The sequence below is a fragment of the Leguminivora glycinivorella genome, chromosome 2 (assembly GCF_023078275.1).
Source record: "Leguminivora glycinivorella isolate SPB_JAAS2020 chromosome 2, LegGlyc_1.1, whole genome shotgun sequence".
NCBI classification, from domain to species: domain Eukaryota; kingdom Metazoa; phylum Arthropoda; class Insecta; order Lepidoptera; family Tortricidae; genus Leguminivora; species Leguminivora glycinivorella.
This window is the reverse complement of record NC_062972.1, coordinates 16,227,907-16,247,775: the sequence shown is the minus strand read 5'-3', so window position 1 is coordinate 16,247,775 and position 19,869 is coordinate 16,227,907. Positions and strand designations below refer to the sequence as shown.

The window sequence follows — 19,869 nt, the reverse complement described above, 5'->3', positions numbered from 1 at the left end:
ACACAAGTTATTAGTTAACCACAATATTATCATACGTTAAAAAAATTAAGGGACACCTTACACAGATCAGCTGCATTAAAAATACCTACAAATTATTACCATCGGAAATATTTATTGACTAAGAGGAGAGGAATTAAAACCCCAGTAAAAAAGCCTTCCAAGGCGCACTAGTAGGTACCTAGACTTGTCTATTATTAAGAGGGGGTCGTACGAAATCCTCGAAAAGTGCATTCGGCGTTTAACAAATGCTGCTCACATTTCTAAATTAAATGAAATAAAATAAATGTAGTTATTATCTTAAAGAGTGTGTCTACAACTTTTGACTATTCACAATCTCCATTTATTAACGGTGTAATAACTAAACCCACACAAAGTTGACCTAAAATGAGAAAAACGTATGTCGCCGTTTAGTAAACTTTGTTAAAAAAATTCAATACTCTAGTTATAACATTATGTGATTCTGAAAGCCAGATAAATGGACTACAAGTTTTGAGGTTTTTTATATTTTTCCTCTCAAAGGCAACAAAGAAATTTTACCTTAAATTTAAACTATCGTAAAATTTCCACATTCGCCATTGCTGTCAGAATTCTCCTTTCGATTAGATGCCGTGAGCGGCTCATCGGAGGCAGACGTGTCGCCGGTCGCTCCGCGTTGACAATTAAATTTGACAAATATTTTGACAGAAAATCGTGTACGTACACGAAAAACCATACCAGTGTAAAACTGTGCTCAAAATAAATAGGGTAAGTCGATAATGTCAGGTGGAGATCCAATCTCATTTAAAGTGTAAAGATGCATGGCTTGTGCATCAAAAATAAATAAAAATATATCACATTATTAAAGAAAATAACGAACACAACCGAATGAGTATAAATGATTTCATTCTAGTTCGGTTAAATTGAAAAGAGTTTCATGTTTTCTTTTACTCATTGGAATAAATTTTCATTACGCTGGTATTAACAGTACGTCATTTTAAAAATATATATGACAGCACCTACGTCAAATTCTGTCAACCAGGTTGTATGTAAACAATTATAATTTAATTTATTTTTACATATTTAGATACTTATTAATCGATTCTTACTTAGAATAAAGGGAAATGCGGGCGGGTATATAAGTACCTATTTATTAAATACAATATTCCGTATGGTGTGCTTCTGGTTCAAATTTTTATATAAAAAAATGTTTTAATTTCATTAAAGATTACCCTGTGCATACCACGAACACGTAAGTAACCGTAAGTTCATCGTTGTTTAGAAAGTAACGCTCGTCTTGAATGGCACTTCTCCATTCAACTAGACCAGATGTTCATGGAACAGTCACCAGCATACGTATATGACTATGAACGGCCGTGACAATATATCCGATTCTCTATAGAGGCCATAGTATATGACGACATATTCCCGGCAAAAAATTGTGATGCTTCGTGACCGGCAAAAACATAGTCTCTCTTTCTAGCGTCTCGCGAGCGTAGCGTCGGGCCAACTGTATGGAAAAAGACGTCGCGTCGCGTCGGCGCGGCTTAGCCATACAGTTGGCCCGACGCTACGATCGCGAGACGGTAGATGTGGGAGGGTCCTTATTCGTATAAATATCTGATCGGGTCGCTTAAAAATATTTGTTTCCTTATAAAAATCTAAATTACACTCTCACTCGCATAATTATCTATCCATTGTTAAAGCAAATATATATCTTACGGGCTAGAAATCATTAATATGTAATTAAAGTGCAATAACAAACCCTACCTTAGTTGCCTTAGAGCGGTAAATTGTATGAGGTGATTTGACATCTCACGAAACACGTGCAGTATTATATTATCATTGCATATGTCTGTCTCATCTGTTCTTAAACTATGACAACTAAACTTATTACAAATCTGATATGATATCAGAAGCCTTTTTACAAGCTTTTATTCAACTTGCCTTGTTAGTTTGGGTCAAAACGTAGAAGCTAAATTTGACCCACTTTCCGGTTTCCGATTGAGCTGAAATTTTGCACACATATGTAAATCACGTGACAATGCAATATTATGGTATCATGGAGGTGATCTGATGATGGAGCAGAAAGGTGGTCAGAGGAACTCTGTTATGAAACGTCGTATCCCCATTGAGTAAGGGGTTTTTAGAAACATCTCGGAGAGCAAAAGATGATTGTTGAAAGAAAGGTACAGTCGGCTAAGGTAAAGCTTGTGCCAAAAATGAATTTTTTGCAAAAAAAAATTATTATAAATTGGGAGGTGTAATTTTTTATTATCTCTGCATTTCATTGAGAAGAAAAACCGGCCAAGAGCGCGTCGGGTCACGGTCAGTGTAGGGTTCCGTAGTTCCAGGGAAAATAATATATTTAGTTAGGGGCATGAAAATGTCTGTCAAAGTTGGCATTTAAATTTATTGTATTATTTACTCATTTTAACTTTATTTTTGTGTAAAATTTTGCTCAGAATTTGTTCGTTATCCTTTTGAATGTAGTGTATACCTACACTTCTAAAGTTTATGTTCCATACATACTTACTATAATTTTCTTTTCATTGACAGACGATTTCAATTTCAATTTCAATTTGATGGATAAATATCCGCGGCCTGAGGGGTGAATAGGATCAGGAATGGGGGAATCGGGTCGCAAAGGGGTGAATAGGTGTACGAAGGGGGTGATTAGGGTCGGAAGAGGGGTGAATTGGGATGTGTGGTCAATGGTTGTCAAATTGTATAAAAGATATATAACTTACCTAAAGTGATGTTTTTATGAATGACCTCTCTGTATATGGATGCAATTTATAAGTCAATGTATTGCTTCGTAGTTAGACTAGATACAAGAAATCAACATTTAGAAATGTTAATTACACTTCTGTCAACCTCCACGTTTCACCCATGATTGCTATAATATAAATGGATTACTTTAAAATAAAAATCATAAGTATGAAACTATACAACTATGGAAGAAATAAAATTATTTTATTGAATAATTTTTGATTTGTTCTTTTTCAAGTTTATATAAATAATAAATTCTCAATTCGCTCAAAGGTTGAAAGAGACACCTTATAGGGATAAGTTCGCCTTTGTACACCATAACTATACTGTATTTATATGTCCTAACTTGTCTTATGTACAATAAAGTGTTCACATACATACATACATAAATTGAAATAGATATCATACACGAAAGAAAAAACGACAAGGCCTACTGATGGCCGAGCCGGGAATAGAACCCGGGTCTTCAGCTTACGCAGCTAACGTCATTACCACTAGGCCACCCGCCCGCCGTGTGGTACCCAACGAAATTTCTCTAGTGTATATTATCTCTGATAGGCACATTTTGACCACCTCGTATATGAATCTTATAAGGTCCATTTGCACCAACCACTTAACTCAGGGTTAGTGGGCTGTCAACTGTCAAATTCCATGTAAAATAGTGGGTTAACCCTCAGGTTAATCCTCCATCTTCGTTGATGCAAGTGGCACTTAGAGGATTACGGTATAGCGAGAGACATGGCGGGTTCGATTCCCGGCTCAGCCACCAGGGGGCCTTGTCGTTCTTACTTTCGTGCGTGATATCTATTTCAATGTATAAGCATGAAAACGGTTATGAGTTTATTTTCAAATAAGTAATTTTTACTGATAAACTTTTTTTTGGCATTTAATTTTGTAAGGTATGCTCCCAGCCGAAGATCAGCACTGATGAAGAGGCACCAAAGAAAACACGTCCGTTCCATACAAGATTTATTAGCAGAGAGCGAAAGTATAAACCTACCCACAATCAGTCGGTGCCTATAATTACTAAACTACCCACATATGTCACAAATTTATTTCAAAAAAACTTAATGTCATTATCAGTTTGCCGTTAATATTTGTGGGGTTTGAAATTGGACCAGAAGTGATATTAAAAAAAAAACTATACATTTATTTTAAAAAACTATACCTTTTGAATTTTGGAAGTCGGTTAAAAAATCTGGCCAAATTAGAATCTTTTTTCGCACAATTGTAAAACTAAATTATCTTTATCGTTTTCTAAAGATTTTGGGTACATGGGGTCGGAACGGGTATGAACTACCGTAATTTGTGCTGAATAGGACCAAAACCGACTTTTGAACGTCGATAGCACTTTTTTTATATGTTCCATGCTAATTTTTTACACAAAAAATCTTCCAGCGGTGTGAACTTCGGTTTGTCTTTGAAAATATGTCGTTTTATTTAGTAATTTTCGCTCACCCTAACGTTGGGGTGAATAGGGAAAAGTGCTAGGGTTGACCCTTTTAGTGAGTAGTCGGTTATGTATTAATAAAATAAATTTATCGAAATCTACACATATGATAACCTTAAACCAACCTTTATAAATGGTGCTCTGACGCAGTGAACAAGTAAGTATGGTCGTGGGCAGTGCGGATAACGTGTTAAAATATAAGCATAGTTTGTTGCTATTTTTCATGTTTAAATAACTTCTAAACTAACGTAGTGGTATTCAAGTAAAAGGTTCACAGTGAATATTAAGTAGCTTGCCAGAAATGTGTTTCTGCTTAGCTATACCTACCATTGTAAGTATTGAGTTTTGTATCATAAAGTCAAACTAGGCATTTATTACTAATGATTTACTCTGTGGGGTGCCTTTGATCACTTGCATGGGGTAACATTGACCATAATGACACATAGTTGATTATTGTCTGATTATGTCACGGTACTTGTTGAGTTGAGGCAGATAATTTGATCTCTTCGTGTGATAAATATTGAAACAATTACAAATAAAGTTGGTTTTTCGAAGATGGCAGGTAATTTTTATTTTTGATCAAAGTAACCCCAAAATAGCGTTAAAGAGTTCTAATATTTGACTGTGCGAACCGTTTTTTTATCTTTTCTTGAGATAAAATACTTTTGCAAGGGGTTACATTCGATTACCATTAAAAAAAAACATGGGGTATCAAAGTAACCCCAATGTCAGTTTAAGTTTGATCTCATAGTTTTTTTTCTGCGTACATTATTTTGTTACTTTTCTAGATTTTTAGCAGGAAAAGACTAAAAAAGTTGATGGCCCCATTTTTTTTCTTTCTTTACATTTAATGGATAAAAATACCCATTAAATGTAGAAGCTAGCTATAGCTACCCATTACATGTAGAAGCTAGAGAAGTTTAAATTCCCAAATTGGTCAATGTAACCCCAGTTTACGGTAGACACCGTGAATCTATTCTAATAATTCTTTTTTTATTTGAAAGAAAAATCGTTACGATACTAAAATATGCAATCTAAGATAAAAATGCTTTTCATGTATAGTTACAAACTTAGTTCAGAATTTTTTTTCGTACAACTTTTATAAATTGGTCTACCTATCAAGTTAAAAATAATTTTCCTAGAAAGTCTTTATAAAGTCCTGCTTTTGAGATTTTTTCATATTTGAGAAAACAGCCCTTATTGCCTGAAATACGGCAGTGATATTGACATTGACATTTGCTTTTTCGTATTTTGACTGCACTGTTGTATTTTTTGCCATGCTAATTTGAACCTTATCTCTGAGCGATGTTTTTTAATTTTCAGTCACGTCACAGATGTTTATGACATAACATCTAGGTATTTAGCCATTTAAAAGAAACTACAAGGGACTTTACAGACGTGGCGACTGCAACTGGTACAGGGCCTAAGCTATAATTTAAAATTATATTGTGATTTTTATATGTTTTTTTGTGTTTTATTTATTACTAAGTATGAGTTTCAACATTTTCAACTCAAGAAACTGAAATTTAGAGAAGAGACTCGGAAATTGGGTAAGATAAAGAGTCTGATGCAGATGGCGATGGCGGTATTGGGATAAGATAAGATATGCGTCGATATTCCCTGTCTTTCTTTGTGTCTCTGACTTGACTGCTGCTAGCTGTACTCTATTCATTAGGTTTTTATTTTATACACATACTTTATTTTGTATCAAACTAAATGATAAAAAAACTAACGACCAAAAAGAATAAAGAAAATATCTGATAGTCTTTAATACAACCCGCATATACGTAATGCACAGCATAGGCCTCTGAAGACCTGCAGGGCAATCATAGTCGCGCGATAAATGATAAAACATCGGACCGTCCCTATTGCACTTACAAATAGTGCGATAGGGCTGAATGTTTTATCATTTATCACGCGACCATAATTGTCTGCCTGGAGGTATCGGCCTTCACATACGACTTTGAATAATGTTTGCGGGGATAGGCAGGCTGACGATTTTTAATCTAAGTAAGTATAGAAAAGTAACGCAAAATGAAGTGCAAAGTAATTTGAAATACACCTAGATAAACAATCAACTGAGTAAGGAACGTTATCTACATATTTAGGTAAATTTAAGTCACATGAGACATGAACAGAGAAGGAAAGCTAGATGATGCGAATTTTTTCTCTGTCTTCTTGTATGCTACCTTTTTTACAGTTTAATTTCTCAAAGGAGGTAAGTAGTTGACTACAAACTCAAAATAACACTCTTGAAAAAAATTAAGGGTCACTGACCTTTCACAGTAAATTGAGGTAGTGTGAGTGAAGGGTGTTTGTGTGTGTAATGGGGTAATTTGACAGATTCTGAAAATTCTCCCTGCTCTACCCCCTCTTAATGACTTTTCTATCTTCTGTCTATCTATGTGTCTTATTGCCAGTGATAAGTAGGTTATTTTTCTGTTCATTACAAAGCTTAATAGCAAAACTAATTAACTTTAATTGGCAACCTCTTGAGTAGTCTTGGGTGTCTTTTCCTTTTTTATTCTGGATCAAAAGCAATGAACTTGCAAAATTAAATATTACTTTTCACTTCTAATGCTTAAGAAGTGCACCTTTATGTCGTGCGTATATGACATAAAATAGCATTTTATGTTCTAGAGCATAAAGTAAAATTTTATTCTAAGACTAAGGACTCAACAGCCAAACAGTTAAAACATATTGCAGAATTTTACTGAGGAATAAAATTATGTACCTAGATGACATAACTTTTCATATTATTTAATTTTTCTAAAATTTATTAGAATTCCGTATTTTCTGTCATTAAATTTAGTAAATCACATAAAATAGGAGTCTGTTATCGTTCAAAAATGTTTGACTTTGCAGAAAACCAAGCGTCTGAAACTCTGATCACTTGTTGAAAATTAAAAAAAAATAGTAAGTTGGCGGGAATTGGCTATGTATTATGTTCGGATGTATATCTAGATTCTTAAAGTTTTTTCTTCGATTTTTAGATCGCCTAATATTTTTTGGCATAATGATCATTTGGCCTAATTTAAATTTCCTAATATTGTTTCGCCTAACGCCGTTAAAACCCACTTTTTTAGAAGCGATTCAGATTTGTGTGAGGTCACGGTTCTAACCTAACCTAAACCTACCTTTCTAACAGCGAATCGGTTCTGGGTAATGTCATTTTTGGGGCAAAATTTAAATTATGCCAAATGATCGTTAGGCCAAAAGAGCGTTAGGCATTTCATAATTCGGCCAAATGAGTTAGGCCAAGTGATTTTCGAACAAACGTCATTAGGAATGTAGAGGTAGTCCCATTATGTTCTTTCGCTATTTTGTGATGTAAATTGCCGTGAAAAATATAATTATTTCCTAGCATTCGAAATGAAAAGCAGAGTGTACAACAAGGGCATAAATGTCCATTTTTACCCTCGTCTACTATTTTAAAAAAAATGCCTCGGGTAACAAATGGGTCAATGGGGTTATGTTATGCCATTGTTGTACAATCTACTATTTTTTTTAAATAAAAAGGTATGCACCTATGTATGTATGACAAAATTACACCACGAATGACCACAAGTAGTAAATACCAAAACTGGTACCAAATTAAATGTCATGTTTCGATTAGTTGACTCTGAATAATCTGAAATTGAACCCGACCTATTTGAAAATCAAAAATTTATAAAATATGATAATAATTTTATTGTATGTGATAATCTACTATTTATCAACGTTGCTTAATAAAACTCGAGTTTACAAGGTTCACCTTTCTATGTGAGTGTGGCACTGTTTTATTTTGTTTGCAGCCTTGCCTCCCCCATGCCGACGTGACCTGAAAACCACGGTCCGCTGACATTCCCTTACTAATTTAGTCATGCTAAATTTAACGTAGTAGCTAGTGATACTAATGAAGTCTAGGCTTTATGCACTTTGTAATAATGGCCAATATTTTTTTAATGTACCATTTTCTCCCCTAAAGGTGACTCTACTGTAAATAAGGGTCCTTTCTGCTTAGAATTGCAGTAATAATTTTGAAAAAAAAAAACCACGTTCTTGCACATGAAGCATAAGGCTTGGAACTCCACATTTTTTTTAACAAGTTGGGCACCTGTTATTTCCTATGAAATAATTAAGTACTTATAAATACCTTTTAAGTAAATATTACTTTACTTAAGCCATAAAAATATTTTCATAAAGTAGGTATTAAAATTTTCAATGGCAAGAATTTTTAAGTATTAGTTACTTACCTAATTAAATTAGGTACGGTAAACAGCGTTTAGAAGCGTTGTGAACCATAATGAGAGAAAACTATCATACAGGCAGTCATGCTGCAATTAAAATATTAAGACGCTACGGGAGCGAAAATGCTAAAATGGAAAGGGCCCCCCTTTCAATTTGGGAATTTCAGTTAAATATACTAGTGTTATTAACTAGATTTATCGAAAAAAAATGTCCATTAAGAACAACTCGGTTAAAAGATATTGCGAAAAAACTTTTTAAATCGAGGTTCCGCTCTCGACTGTTTCCTCCTTCAAAACTTATTTAAACGGAACGAAATTTGAGAATCTGAATAACAATGAAATAATCTGTGTCGGTTACCGATCTTGTGTATCACACCTTTTTTTGAGCCATATTGAAAAAGGCCGTTTTTAGACATTTTTGATTGGCTCTAGCGTCTTTTAAAATAAAAATAGCAAAAAAATCGAAACGGTTCGACACAGATAAAAATAATAATAATCTGTGTTGAAAAAATCATTGCTCTATGTTCAAAAACCAGGGAGGAAATAGTCGAGAGCGTTTGTATGGAGAATTTACCTGTATCCTATCATCTTAAGATGTTTTTCCGCGTGAAGGCGATAGGAGTTGATGATAATGATGATCCTTTGTAATAATTCTTCTTGTTTCGCCGCATTTTTTAAACTTTTTTGTTACATATCGTTCCAAAATCATCGTTAAAGCTCGACACGTAAGTAGAGCGTACTCACCGCATGAAAGTTAATGATTTTTAATCGAGACACTTACCGCTTATAGCGCACTCCGTCTTGCTCGTGCCGACTATTTTCACAAAATTGCAATAATGTTAAACATCAGTTTTATTGGACATCGCTTTTCTAAATAACACCAGAAAGTTTTGCCTGAGTTTTCTTAAGTTTCTCTACCATGACTAAGAGTGTGTTTCTTCTTCAAGTTTACACATCAATTAGATACAAATCAACTTTTTAACAATCATTAAATTCACTGCTGGTCTCTACTACTTAGGCTCTTTAAACTACGAGTGATACTTATCGCTCTTCTGCCTGATGGTTCCTAATTCTTAAAGATATGAAAACGGTGAATAAAATGTCCATTTGCCAAGGTAATTTTATAGTACCTAATACATTCTTCATATTTACCTGTCTGAATTTTGGACCTGGATAAATATTACTACTTGTACTCTACTTGAGTTCAAAAAATGTTTTAAGTTACGTCGGATTTTTATGTAGGTACAGACGGAACGAGTTTTAGATTTGTCCTGATTATCCTACGCCCTATGAGACATAACGTTTATTCTAACATTTAGAATTTTCAAAGGGGCTCAACTAATATCATCATTATTATAATCCTCTTAAATCTATTACATAGTATGTATGTATAATAATTTAATAAGTCTCCGGTTGAATAGTAACGCTAAGGTATATAATTTGGTTTAGCATAACATTTTCTCAACAAAGACGTCTTCAGAAAAAATTAAATTCATTTTCTATTCATCGCTCTTATTTAATTTTTAATTACCTACCTCTTAATGTTGCTAGGGAACTGAGAAATGCAAATGACCAGGATTCATTCGTTCGTAATAGTCGGAAGTTTCCTGAATTATTTCAAGAGATTTCTTGCAAAATTTATTTTTAGAACCGTTAATGAGTGTTTTAGTCGGAAATTTTATTAAAACCTGCGCCTGATGTCGCGGTGCTCCCGTCTTACAAAAACTTACAGATAAGTCTATCTAGGTGACTTCTGTTTGCGACAACTAAATCTGGCTTTTGTTCCGACTACTTCAGGCGCCTTTGTTTTCTCTTGTACAAAGCCTGCCAAGTACTAGAAGTAAGCTATCCTATTTTGAACTTGTGAATCAAATAGTTAATATTAAACAGATTACAAGCCTTCCAGATTTCAAATTGTAATCAAGCTTCAATTATTTCCTCATTTCGATTTGAAATAGGGTAACAAAAAGCATAAACAACCGCAGGGTGGAGTCGCGAGGAAGCTCATAGAATCTAATACGGTGACCGGGTAAATAGTCCAAATATGGGCACGGGCGACCCACTGCGCTGACGGACGCCGCGGCCAGTTCCGTCTGTGTCCACTCTTTACCCGCTTTGCCCTGTGGAAAGTAAGAAGGCGCTTGAACTGTTTCCATTTACATTGTAGACACAAAGTTTTAACGCTTTTACTCTAAAAATGTTCTTGTTTCCAACTAACCATCATCAAAACTAGTCGTAACGTAACATTGTCTTTGCTTAGTTTCATGTGTATGAACTCCGGTTAGTCCCCCAAGTAGCATATTCTGAACTGTAGGCAAGTTTTATTGAAGTTTATAGAACATTTTGGAATTGAAATATGATCGGGAATACGGTGTTCAAATATTTCGGGTTCCACGCAAACACTATGTCCATGTATGTGTGCTTCTTAGTAAAGATCGATTGAACGTTTACTTTGTAAAAAACCCGAAATTTATATCGAAACCTAAGTCAGGGGATTGGGCATTAGCCCAACCGGGACAATCGAGCGACAAAGCAATGTTTCCAATAGTCCCCTGTAATTGCTAATTAACATCACTGTTGTAAGTTTCAATTAATTAATAATAACACCAATAAATTAGCCACGCCAGAATAATAAAATTTATAGTGCAGCCTCTGGTGGTAATAAAACAGTTTTTGTCACTGGTAATGTGAGAAACTATACTAAAAGCGGTCTTTTTTCCTGAGGCATTACCTAGAAGATATATAAACTGTCATCTGAAATTCGGTTATTAAAAAGTTGTTTCGAGTGTTATAAGCGACTGGTATTTTATTTATCTATTGTTTATATACTGCGTATATTTCTAAAGATTGTTTTAGATATACTTAATTGTACTTTTGTTTCAAACGAACGCATAGCCATTTATTATCATAGAAACATTCGTGTTATTTGGGATAACGCCGATAGCATAACACCATTGAAGTGTCACTCACTGCCAAGCGTGTACTTGCCGCTTTTCTATTTCATCTTATGGTTAACTGATAGAGAATACCTATTACCTAGTGGTTTCAAATTGGCCTGTTGTATTTTTTGAAAAGCATTAAAGTTTTAAATTTAAAAAAAAATGTCGAAACAAGTCAAATCAGCTAAATATCTAAGATGACACAAATAGTGAGAAGCACGTATAGCAAACTACCCAGTCGATTTACGACAATAGTAGTGAAGAGTAAAAGCCGGCTTTCCCGGCGGTCGGTCACCGCGCGACCTACAGCGACGACACACATTGAACTTGAAATCCTGCTCAGCATTGTGGCGGCCGACAAATGGGCAGTTTACCTTATTAAAAAGTGAGGTGGAAATAAAAACTTTGGTGTTGTGAAAACCATCCCTTCAGGAAAAGAGACACTACCCAAGTACCCATATTTGATAAAAGAAGTAGAACATGTAATGGTGTTAATTTAATGAAAATCTCTATTATGACTAATGAGTTTAGAATATGTTTCAATTTTATAGTTAGATTAAGTTAAGTTGTAGCAAATACTGTCATAGAAAAATATGAAGATAATTAAACTGATTTAGATAAAACTTCGTATTGTTCGTATCTACGAAAATTTCGTTAACGTTTGGAAAGGATTGTAGTGTAATAAATTGGGTAATGAATTATTTTGAAGCGATATTGTTTCACATTAAGTTAAAACATTTTATCTGCTTATCAAGATATATCTCTGAAAAACGAGCTGTCTTGTACATGCTCCCGTGTCCTATGCGCTATATTTGGCATCGCGCCATATCAAAGCGCTCAATAGAGCAAAAGCGAGGGGTCGCCGTATTATCAGCTGTTCGGGGTCGGCATTATTTTCACTTGACTAGTAAAGGTCGGGGGTTAAACTAAGACTGAGATAGATAAAATCACTAAATGTGATTAGGTATGTCAAAGTGAAAACAAAAATTTAATCATACATCCTGATTGTCTTTTTTTTCTTTTGTAAATAGTTGGAATATCTGCCACTGTTAACCGATTACCATATGAATTATAGTATGGTAAATGCCCCTATTTACATAATAGGCACAGAGCATTATACATTATAAATTCTCATCTCGAAAGATACATAGTCACTCCATGAAGCGAAATGAATGCGTATTAATGACAATCACTGGCACTTTCTCAAATTATAATGTGTAAAACTACATTTTCACCATAAAACATATCCGCCAGCGTAAACTACTGAGGTGGTGACTGGCAGATACCAAGTATCGATAAGAACGATACTTAAGGAGAGTTTTTTCGCTTCACCTATACATACAGTGCAGCTGCTCATAATTCAGTACACCGGCAGAGTACTATATCCCAAGTAATTGAATGAAAGTGAAATTCGCCCGCTAAGATCAACGACCGCGCTCTGACACACTGCTCTTGAGTGCCACTCCCCGAGTAAATACTTGTGCCAGTGCTGGTAATGAATACGCGGAACTGTGGCTACGGTGCTTGGTCGTATTTGGTTATCGATAGCTTAAGCGGCAGTGCTTGTACTCTAATTGTTTTATACTTTGTCAAGGTGTCATAAATCACCTGCATAGGAGCTTATCTGAAATCCGTCCCCTGTTGAAGTTACTACTTATTCTCATGTTCTGTTTTGAACTAATATGGTAGAGATTCTAGCACGATAAAAATGTATGCCTAAGATTATTTAATACGCTATTGTTCTATAGTATTTTTTTAATCCTTCTAGATAACCGCTTAAAACCTAAAATTTTGGAAAGAGGTTACCATTAGACAAAACACGGCGGGTAGTTAATTCCTTAATAGCTTCACCTTAAGTGCGTTTTCACATTATCCGATCCGATATCGGATGTAGGACCGATATCCCCATACATTACAGGCGCCATCTTGGATTTTTTCCATTAAAATCCTTCCGACATCCGATATTGGATCGGATAATGTGAAAACGGACTAACAGGGTGCAGGTACCTTTTTTGAGTAGAGGTAGAAAAGTTTATTTGACATCATTTATCTTGCTAGAATAACATTTAGGTGTAGATGCTAGAAAATAAATCTACTCTGCCTGTAATTCCTCAGGAAGTTTACGCCGCTTAACCCTATCAGATCTAAAATAAAAAAAGTTATTACATTATTCTGTGAATACAACACTACAAACGAGGCATGAAACGCCATCTCCGCTATCATTTAGATAGGCATCAAAGATTAATCTCCGTTCCATTAAAACTTTCTCCTCTACTTTTATTACATAATTCGGTACATCGGTATCCCCTGGATTAATTCAGATCCCATTCTAAAATAATTGCTGGATTCCGCCCTTTGCCGGGACCGACGCGCTTTATAAAACCACTCGTAAATCTTTATCGAAGTAATATAAAAGCTCCGCACGCTTCTTTCAGGCAATACTTTCTAATGTTGTTCCTTCAGGCGAAACAAATGAGAGGTATAAAATACCTGACGATTCGTTAATTCTAGGCTCGGAAATTGCCGTCAACACCCACAATGACTCCAAATTGTAGAGTGCCGCCGACAATTTGGTTTTAGTGGAAATTGTTCATATTCTATTTATAGCCCGGCCACCCAGGATAGCGAAGTTCTTTAATGAATGCTTTCGTTTTTTCAAGGTTCTATAGACTCGATTTAATAAGTGTGACTAAAAGATTAGATATAAACATGTCTTGATTAAACCGGAAAAAAATCGGAAACCGGAGCGGTCGAATGAGCAATGATTTGAATTATTCGAAACCAGAATCACGAACAACTTTCTCGAGATCATTCCATTCATGCCCCCAGGAGTCCGCCGACCCGGCGAAGACTGCATTAGTATTAGTAACCTCGATAAAGTTGCATTTACAATCTGCGTTGTCACATAATTTTTACAGGTGTGTCCCCAGAGATGTGCTAAAGACGGTCAGTGTGTCGTATTAAATAACACTTAAAATATCGCCCACGAGCCAGTGAAAGCTGACCGTGGCTTAAATACTACGGGGGAAATGTGGATATTTTCGTGTCAGAAAAATACTTGCCTTGGAGGAGTGCCTTGGAGTTCAACACAACTCTAGGTAGAAGGTGCTCCATTATAAATACGTCTTTAGGTATTGCTTATTTAGAATGGAAAATCTGAGATTTTCTACGTTCACGACACCAAACGATTTCCAGCTTTCCAGGATATATTTGTCATAAACTTAATTGACCCAAGTAGTAATTAAAATGTCGTAGTTGTCCATAAAACTATCCAATGTTATATAAAAATAATTTCCAGTTATAAAACTAGTACCTACAGAGAAATATTTCTAAATTTCAGAGTGGAGCTCTAAGTGACCAAACATCAAACGAGAGTGGCGGGGGTGGCGGGGGCGCGAGTCCAGACTCCAACAACTCCGTGGAGCCGTCAGCTGACCAGCTGGCCATGGAGTCTTCGGAGCGGGAGACGCCGAGCCACGCGTACAACGGACCGCCGCCGCCGGCGCCACCGCCGCACAACAGACGACAAAACCCACCGCATCATCAGCAACACCATGCTTTAGGTATATGATCAAGTGAAATATCGTTATTTTATTTTGTGCTAATATCGTTTAATCTTGGTATTGTTATAAGTCATAAGTCATAAGCATTTATTGCATACATATTAGGTCTTAATTAGGTACATAATATGGACTCTGCAAGGGCGCAGCAATCTTAACCTAGGTACTTACTCGTAATTACTACTAGGTACAACAGTTTAATTACTTAACTACTACTAGGTACAATAACGAGATCAAATTATTTATCACATTACAATTAAAAGTGTACAGCTGCAAAAGTGCATAGTTAACCACTTCATGTATGAATTCCATCCAAAATGTACGTTCGTTCGTACATCCAAAGATAGGTACGTTTTATAAAAAGTGCGAAACACTATAGTATTAGCGACTTGTTCGTGAAAGCTAAAACAAAATAAAAAATATCTTTTGGGTTTTTCAGGTATGCCGAGGATCACGAATCATCATCCTATCCACTCGAAACCATTTGCTCTCGGGCCGCCAGTTAGTCATCACAAGAACGACATTGGACCTGGCTTCAGAGGTCCACCTCCTCAATCTGCGGCTCCTACCGATGCGCAAACATCTGCCAGCGACAAAGTGTTCAGTGGAGCTGGAGATGTGTGGCCAGCTCCTGCTCCTGATATGCCGAAAATCGTTTCTTTGGACGTCAAATGTGAAAAGAACGCCATGCGAGTTTTTCTGAGTTTTGACAAACCATTCTTTGGCATAGTGTTCTCTAAAGGACATTATTCCAACCATCAATGCGTTCATCTGCCACCCAACCTAGGCAGAACAACAGCATCATTTGAGATTGGTGCTCACGCTTGTGGAACAGCCGGTAGTGGGGATCCCAGATACAGAGGAGATGTGACCGCCGCTGGTACATACTTTGAAAATGTAATAGTTATTCAATATGATCCACAGGTCCAAGAGGTATGGGATCAGGCTCGAAAATTACGTTGTACATGGCATGATCAGTATGAAAAGGCAGTCACTTTCCGACCTTTCCCAGTAGATATGTTAGACGTTGTACGCGCCGATTTTGCTGGTGACAACGTTGGATGTTGGATGCAAATCCAAGTGGGTAAAGGACCATGGGCCTCGGAAGTATCAGGTCTCGTGAAGATTGGCCAAACTATGACTATGGTATTGGCCATTAAAGATGATGATGCGAAGTTCGATATGCTTGTACGAGACTGCGTAGCTCACGACGGTCAACGCGCTCCTATACAATTAGTCGATAGGCGAGGCTGTGTAACACGACCGAAGTTAATGTCGAGATTTACAAAGATTAAGAATTTCGGGGCTAGTGCTTCTGTTCTTTCATACGCACACTTCCAAGCATTTAAGTTCCCTGATTCCATGGAAGTGCACTTTCAATGTACCATACAGATTTGCAGGTATCGCTGCCCTGAGCAATGTTCTGATGGCGGTCAAAATGTTATTGCTCCCCATGCCGAATATGGACCTCCTCAAATCGACGCTTTCCCAGTCGGCGCTGAAGTACGAAGAGACGAGCGAAGAGTGCGAAGGCAACGCCGTGCTACATCACCTGAGAAAGAAGTTGGAGTAAATCGAGTGATACGTGTTGTTTCCGCCGGAGATTTAAATTTAGATTCTACGGAAGAAACTGCTGCTCCTAGAATTGTACCCAATCCTGGTCTAGTTTGTATGACTACTCCAGGGTTCGCAGCGACCCTCGGAGCACTTCTTGCCACATTAGTATGTTCGTGCGCTGTATCAGCAGTGCTGTTCTTAAAACTACGACCAATTACAACTTTAAAGAAGAAAACAGCTGCCATTGCGACGATAGCCCGGCCGCACCCACCGACAGCTCGGTTTTATTCGTAACATTCATTGATATAATTTAATTTGTACATATTAGTGTGATGAGACTGAAGTATGTAGACCATTCCAATTTCATTAACCTGTGCTAAAAAGTTTGCTCAATATGTTAACAATCCGATTCATACATACATTCAAAATACTGATGTTTAAATTAATAAAATGTATCTATTTAATTAGATATGCCTATACGATTTCATCCATATCATTGTTCTCGAAAACTTCAGTGACGTCGTCAATTTGTCTCCTATATTTATATATACAAAATTATGGATTAGTCTTTCGTTCTGTAATATTGATATATCTGATATTTATTGAAAGGAAACTACCTATGTACTTAACTCTTAATTAGGACAAATTATTTTTATACGACACAAATATAGTATTAAATAATATAAGTACCTACAATCTTCTGTTACCTCTTTGCAAATAAGAGTAGGTATTTTATTTGTCTCAGGGGCAACGGAAAATACACGCGTGGTAATAACAATCAACGTTTAGGTGAACCGCTAGTAAAATAAATTAAAATAACTTGTCATTAGTATTAATAATTATTTATTCTAGGTAAGTTTATTGCTGTAGCCACATTGCTACATGTAATATATTTATGTTATACCGCCTCAGTACCTCTTCTTTTTATTATTTATTGTTTTTCTCTGCAGATTTAAAGGGTTTATTATGATGTTACATATTTGTTATTTTTTAGTTTTTCATTGTGATTGTTTTTATTTATTTATATAGAATGTTTGAAAGCATGCCATCATTCTTAATACCTAAACATAATCAAACATATTAAAGCATTACCTATTCTGTTTGACGGTTATACATCTGTATAAGTGTAGAAAATAATATTTGAAAAAATAAACTCAATACGACAGAATAATGTGTTATTTTTTGCAATAATTTACCTACCTACCAATTTACAAAACGACCGGATCCTCCACATCTTCTACCCATCCATTGATATTATTGAAAATAATAGCCGTGATAGCTGGAGACCCGGGTTCGATTCCCGGCTTCGCCACCAGTGGGCTTTCCATTTCACGAGAATGTCGCTTACGACATGCAATTCTTCTAATACTTCTGAGACGCTGAGAAAGCGTAGTTGTGCCTGACAACCTATCATGACTTGGTTAACAAATTGGCAGTATTTTCTCGAGCTTTACGGAGTTTATGAAATAGCTGCCATACAAGGCAACATCATGTCGTAAGCGACATTCTCGTGGAATTCCCCTGTAGGTATTATGGTATCATCTATTTCAGTTTATTGGAAATATTTTTTCAAATCCATTTAGTAACACACACATTTGGGAATAGGACTTTTCTCAACTGTTAGGAGGGATTAAAGTGGCACTTTTCTGTTCAAGTGCTTTATATTGCTAGTATATAATATCAACGCATCGAATATAGTTTGCACATTATTCTTAATTGATTGCTATTTTATTGTCAATTTTGCGCCTATTACCTATATTTTTAAATCAGTTTTATAACAGAATAGGTATAAACAGTGTGTTACCACCATACTGGCATTTAGTAAAACCGATAATAAGTAATATGATCCATCAGCAATTTCAAAGATTTTTTTCAAAGATTTTTATTGAACATAAAAAGCATACATAACAAAATCAACAAGATCGTAAGCAGCTGCATTAGTGTAAAACTGTGTCGCAGCTCTTACGCCCACCTCGGGACAAGAGGGTTATGTTCTGTATTGTGACATTAAATAATTAATGATTGATACATTATACGATACATTGCCAAACTTAATTATAGTAATTATAATTATGTTAGTTTAAGATTATATTAGTAATTTATTATTCAATTCAATTTATTTTAATTTTTTTTTTATTATTGTAAATTAATATATGGTAGGTTAGTTTATGAAGTGCTCTGTTAGTCTCTATACACTTTTATATTTCAAAGAGTATCATTAAACAGTGTTTCGGTCTCATTATAATCAAGATTTGCTAAGAATTTAGAGATTTTTATTTTACATTCCCTGTATGATAATGGGTAAATGTTTAACAGACTATTTAATTTGTTGTACAATTTCGCTGAGAGGTAATCATATTGACGCCTGACGAGAGCAATACGTGTAAATTTAAGTTTGCAGATGCGGCCTACCCATCGTCGTTTGGTAGAGTTGTTAATAAAAGGTAGATCAAGGTGTTTGCGTAGAATAATTTTTAAAATAAATAGTTGTCTAACTGTTAAGACCTTAGCTGTAGAGTATAGATCGGAAGTAGGGAACCAAATCGGTTTACAAAACATAACTTTAAGTATAGCTCTTTGAGCTCTCTCCAATCTAAGAAGGCTAGTTTTTCCTGACCCACCCCAAGCCGTAACGCAATATGTTAGTATGGACTGAGCCAGCGAAAAGTACACGGTTTTAAGGGTTGAGCAGTCAGCAACAGTTCTGAGAGTCTTGAAAACGTAAATTAATTTTCTAATCCGGCCGACAACAGCCTCTACCTGTGCATTCCAAGTCATGAACGAGTCTATAGTAACACCAAGATACTTAACACAACGGGAATACGTAAGTTCAGTGCAGTCGCATGGAATACTATTGATGTTACAATTATGGGCGTAGATAGACAGAGTGGAAGGGGGCAAGGAAGACGCTCTAGGGGCAAACGTCATAAATGTAGTTTTACTAACGTTGAGTGTCAACGAGTTGGCTGCTAGCCATTGCATAACTACGCTTAACGTTGACTCAGCGAGAAGGCGTGCTTCCTCCCAGGTTGGTGCTTGTATGAGAAGTGCCGTGTCATCAGCATAGGCAAAAACTTTGACATTATTGATAGCTAGGTTGCACAGATCATTCACATATACTAAAAATAAGGTTGGCCCGAGAACGCTACCTTGAGGAACCCCAAATGATAGAGTGACCTCATCACTACAATGATTGCCTATACGGACTTGTTGCGTTCGATAACTAAGATAACTTCTAAATATATCATGTACAAGTCCTCTTACTCCAATACGTTCCAGCTTTGTCAGCAGAATTGGGACAGAAACAGTGTCAAAAGCCTTGGAGAGGTCTAAGAAAATTCCTATGGTTTTAAGCTTAGAGTTAAGATTGCTGATGATTGAGTTTG

General features: G+C 35.9%; 1 protein-coding gene across 1 annotated transcript in view; it reads left to right on the top strand.

Annotated features, from left to right (window-relative positions):
- The window catches only part of LOC125242365, a 43,613-nt gene extending 25,968 nt beyond the window's left edge, over positions 1 to 17,645 (top strand). The window contains exons 3-4 of the mRNA XM_048151168.1: positions 14,707 to 14,929; positions 15,366 to 17,645. Coding sequence (XP_048007125.1) covers positions 14,707 to 14,929; positions 15,366 to 16,777 — 1,635 coding nt within the window. The 3' untranslated portion in view covers positions 16,778 to 17,645. The remainder of the gene's footprint in view (positions 1 to 14,706; positions 14,930 to 15,365) is intronic.
- Positions 17,646 to 19,869: the final 2,224 nt, after the last annotated feature.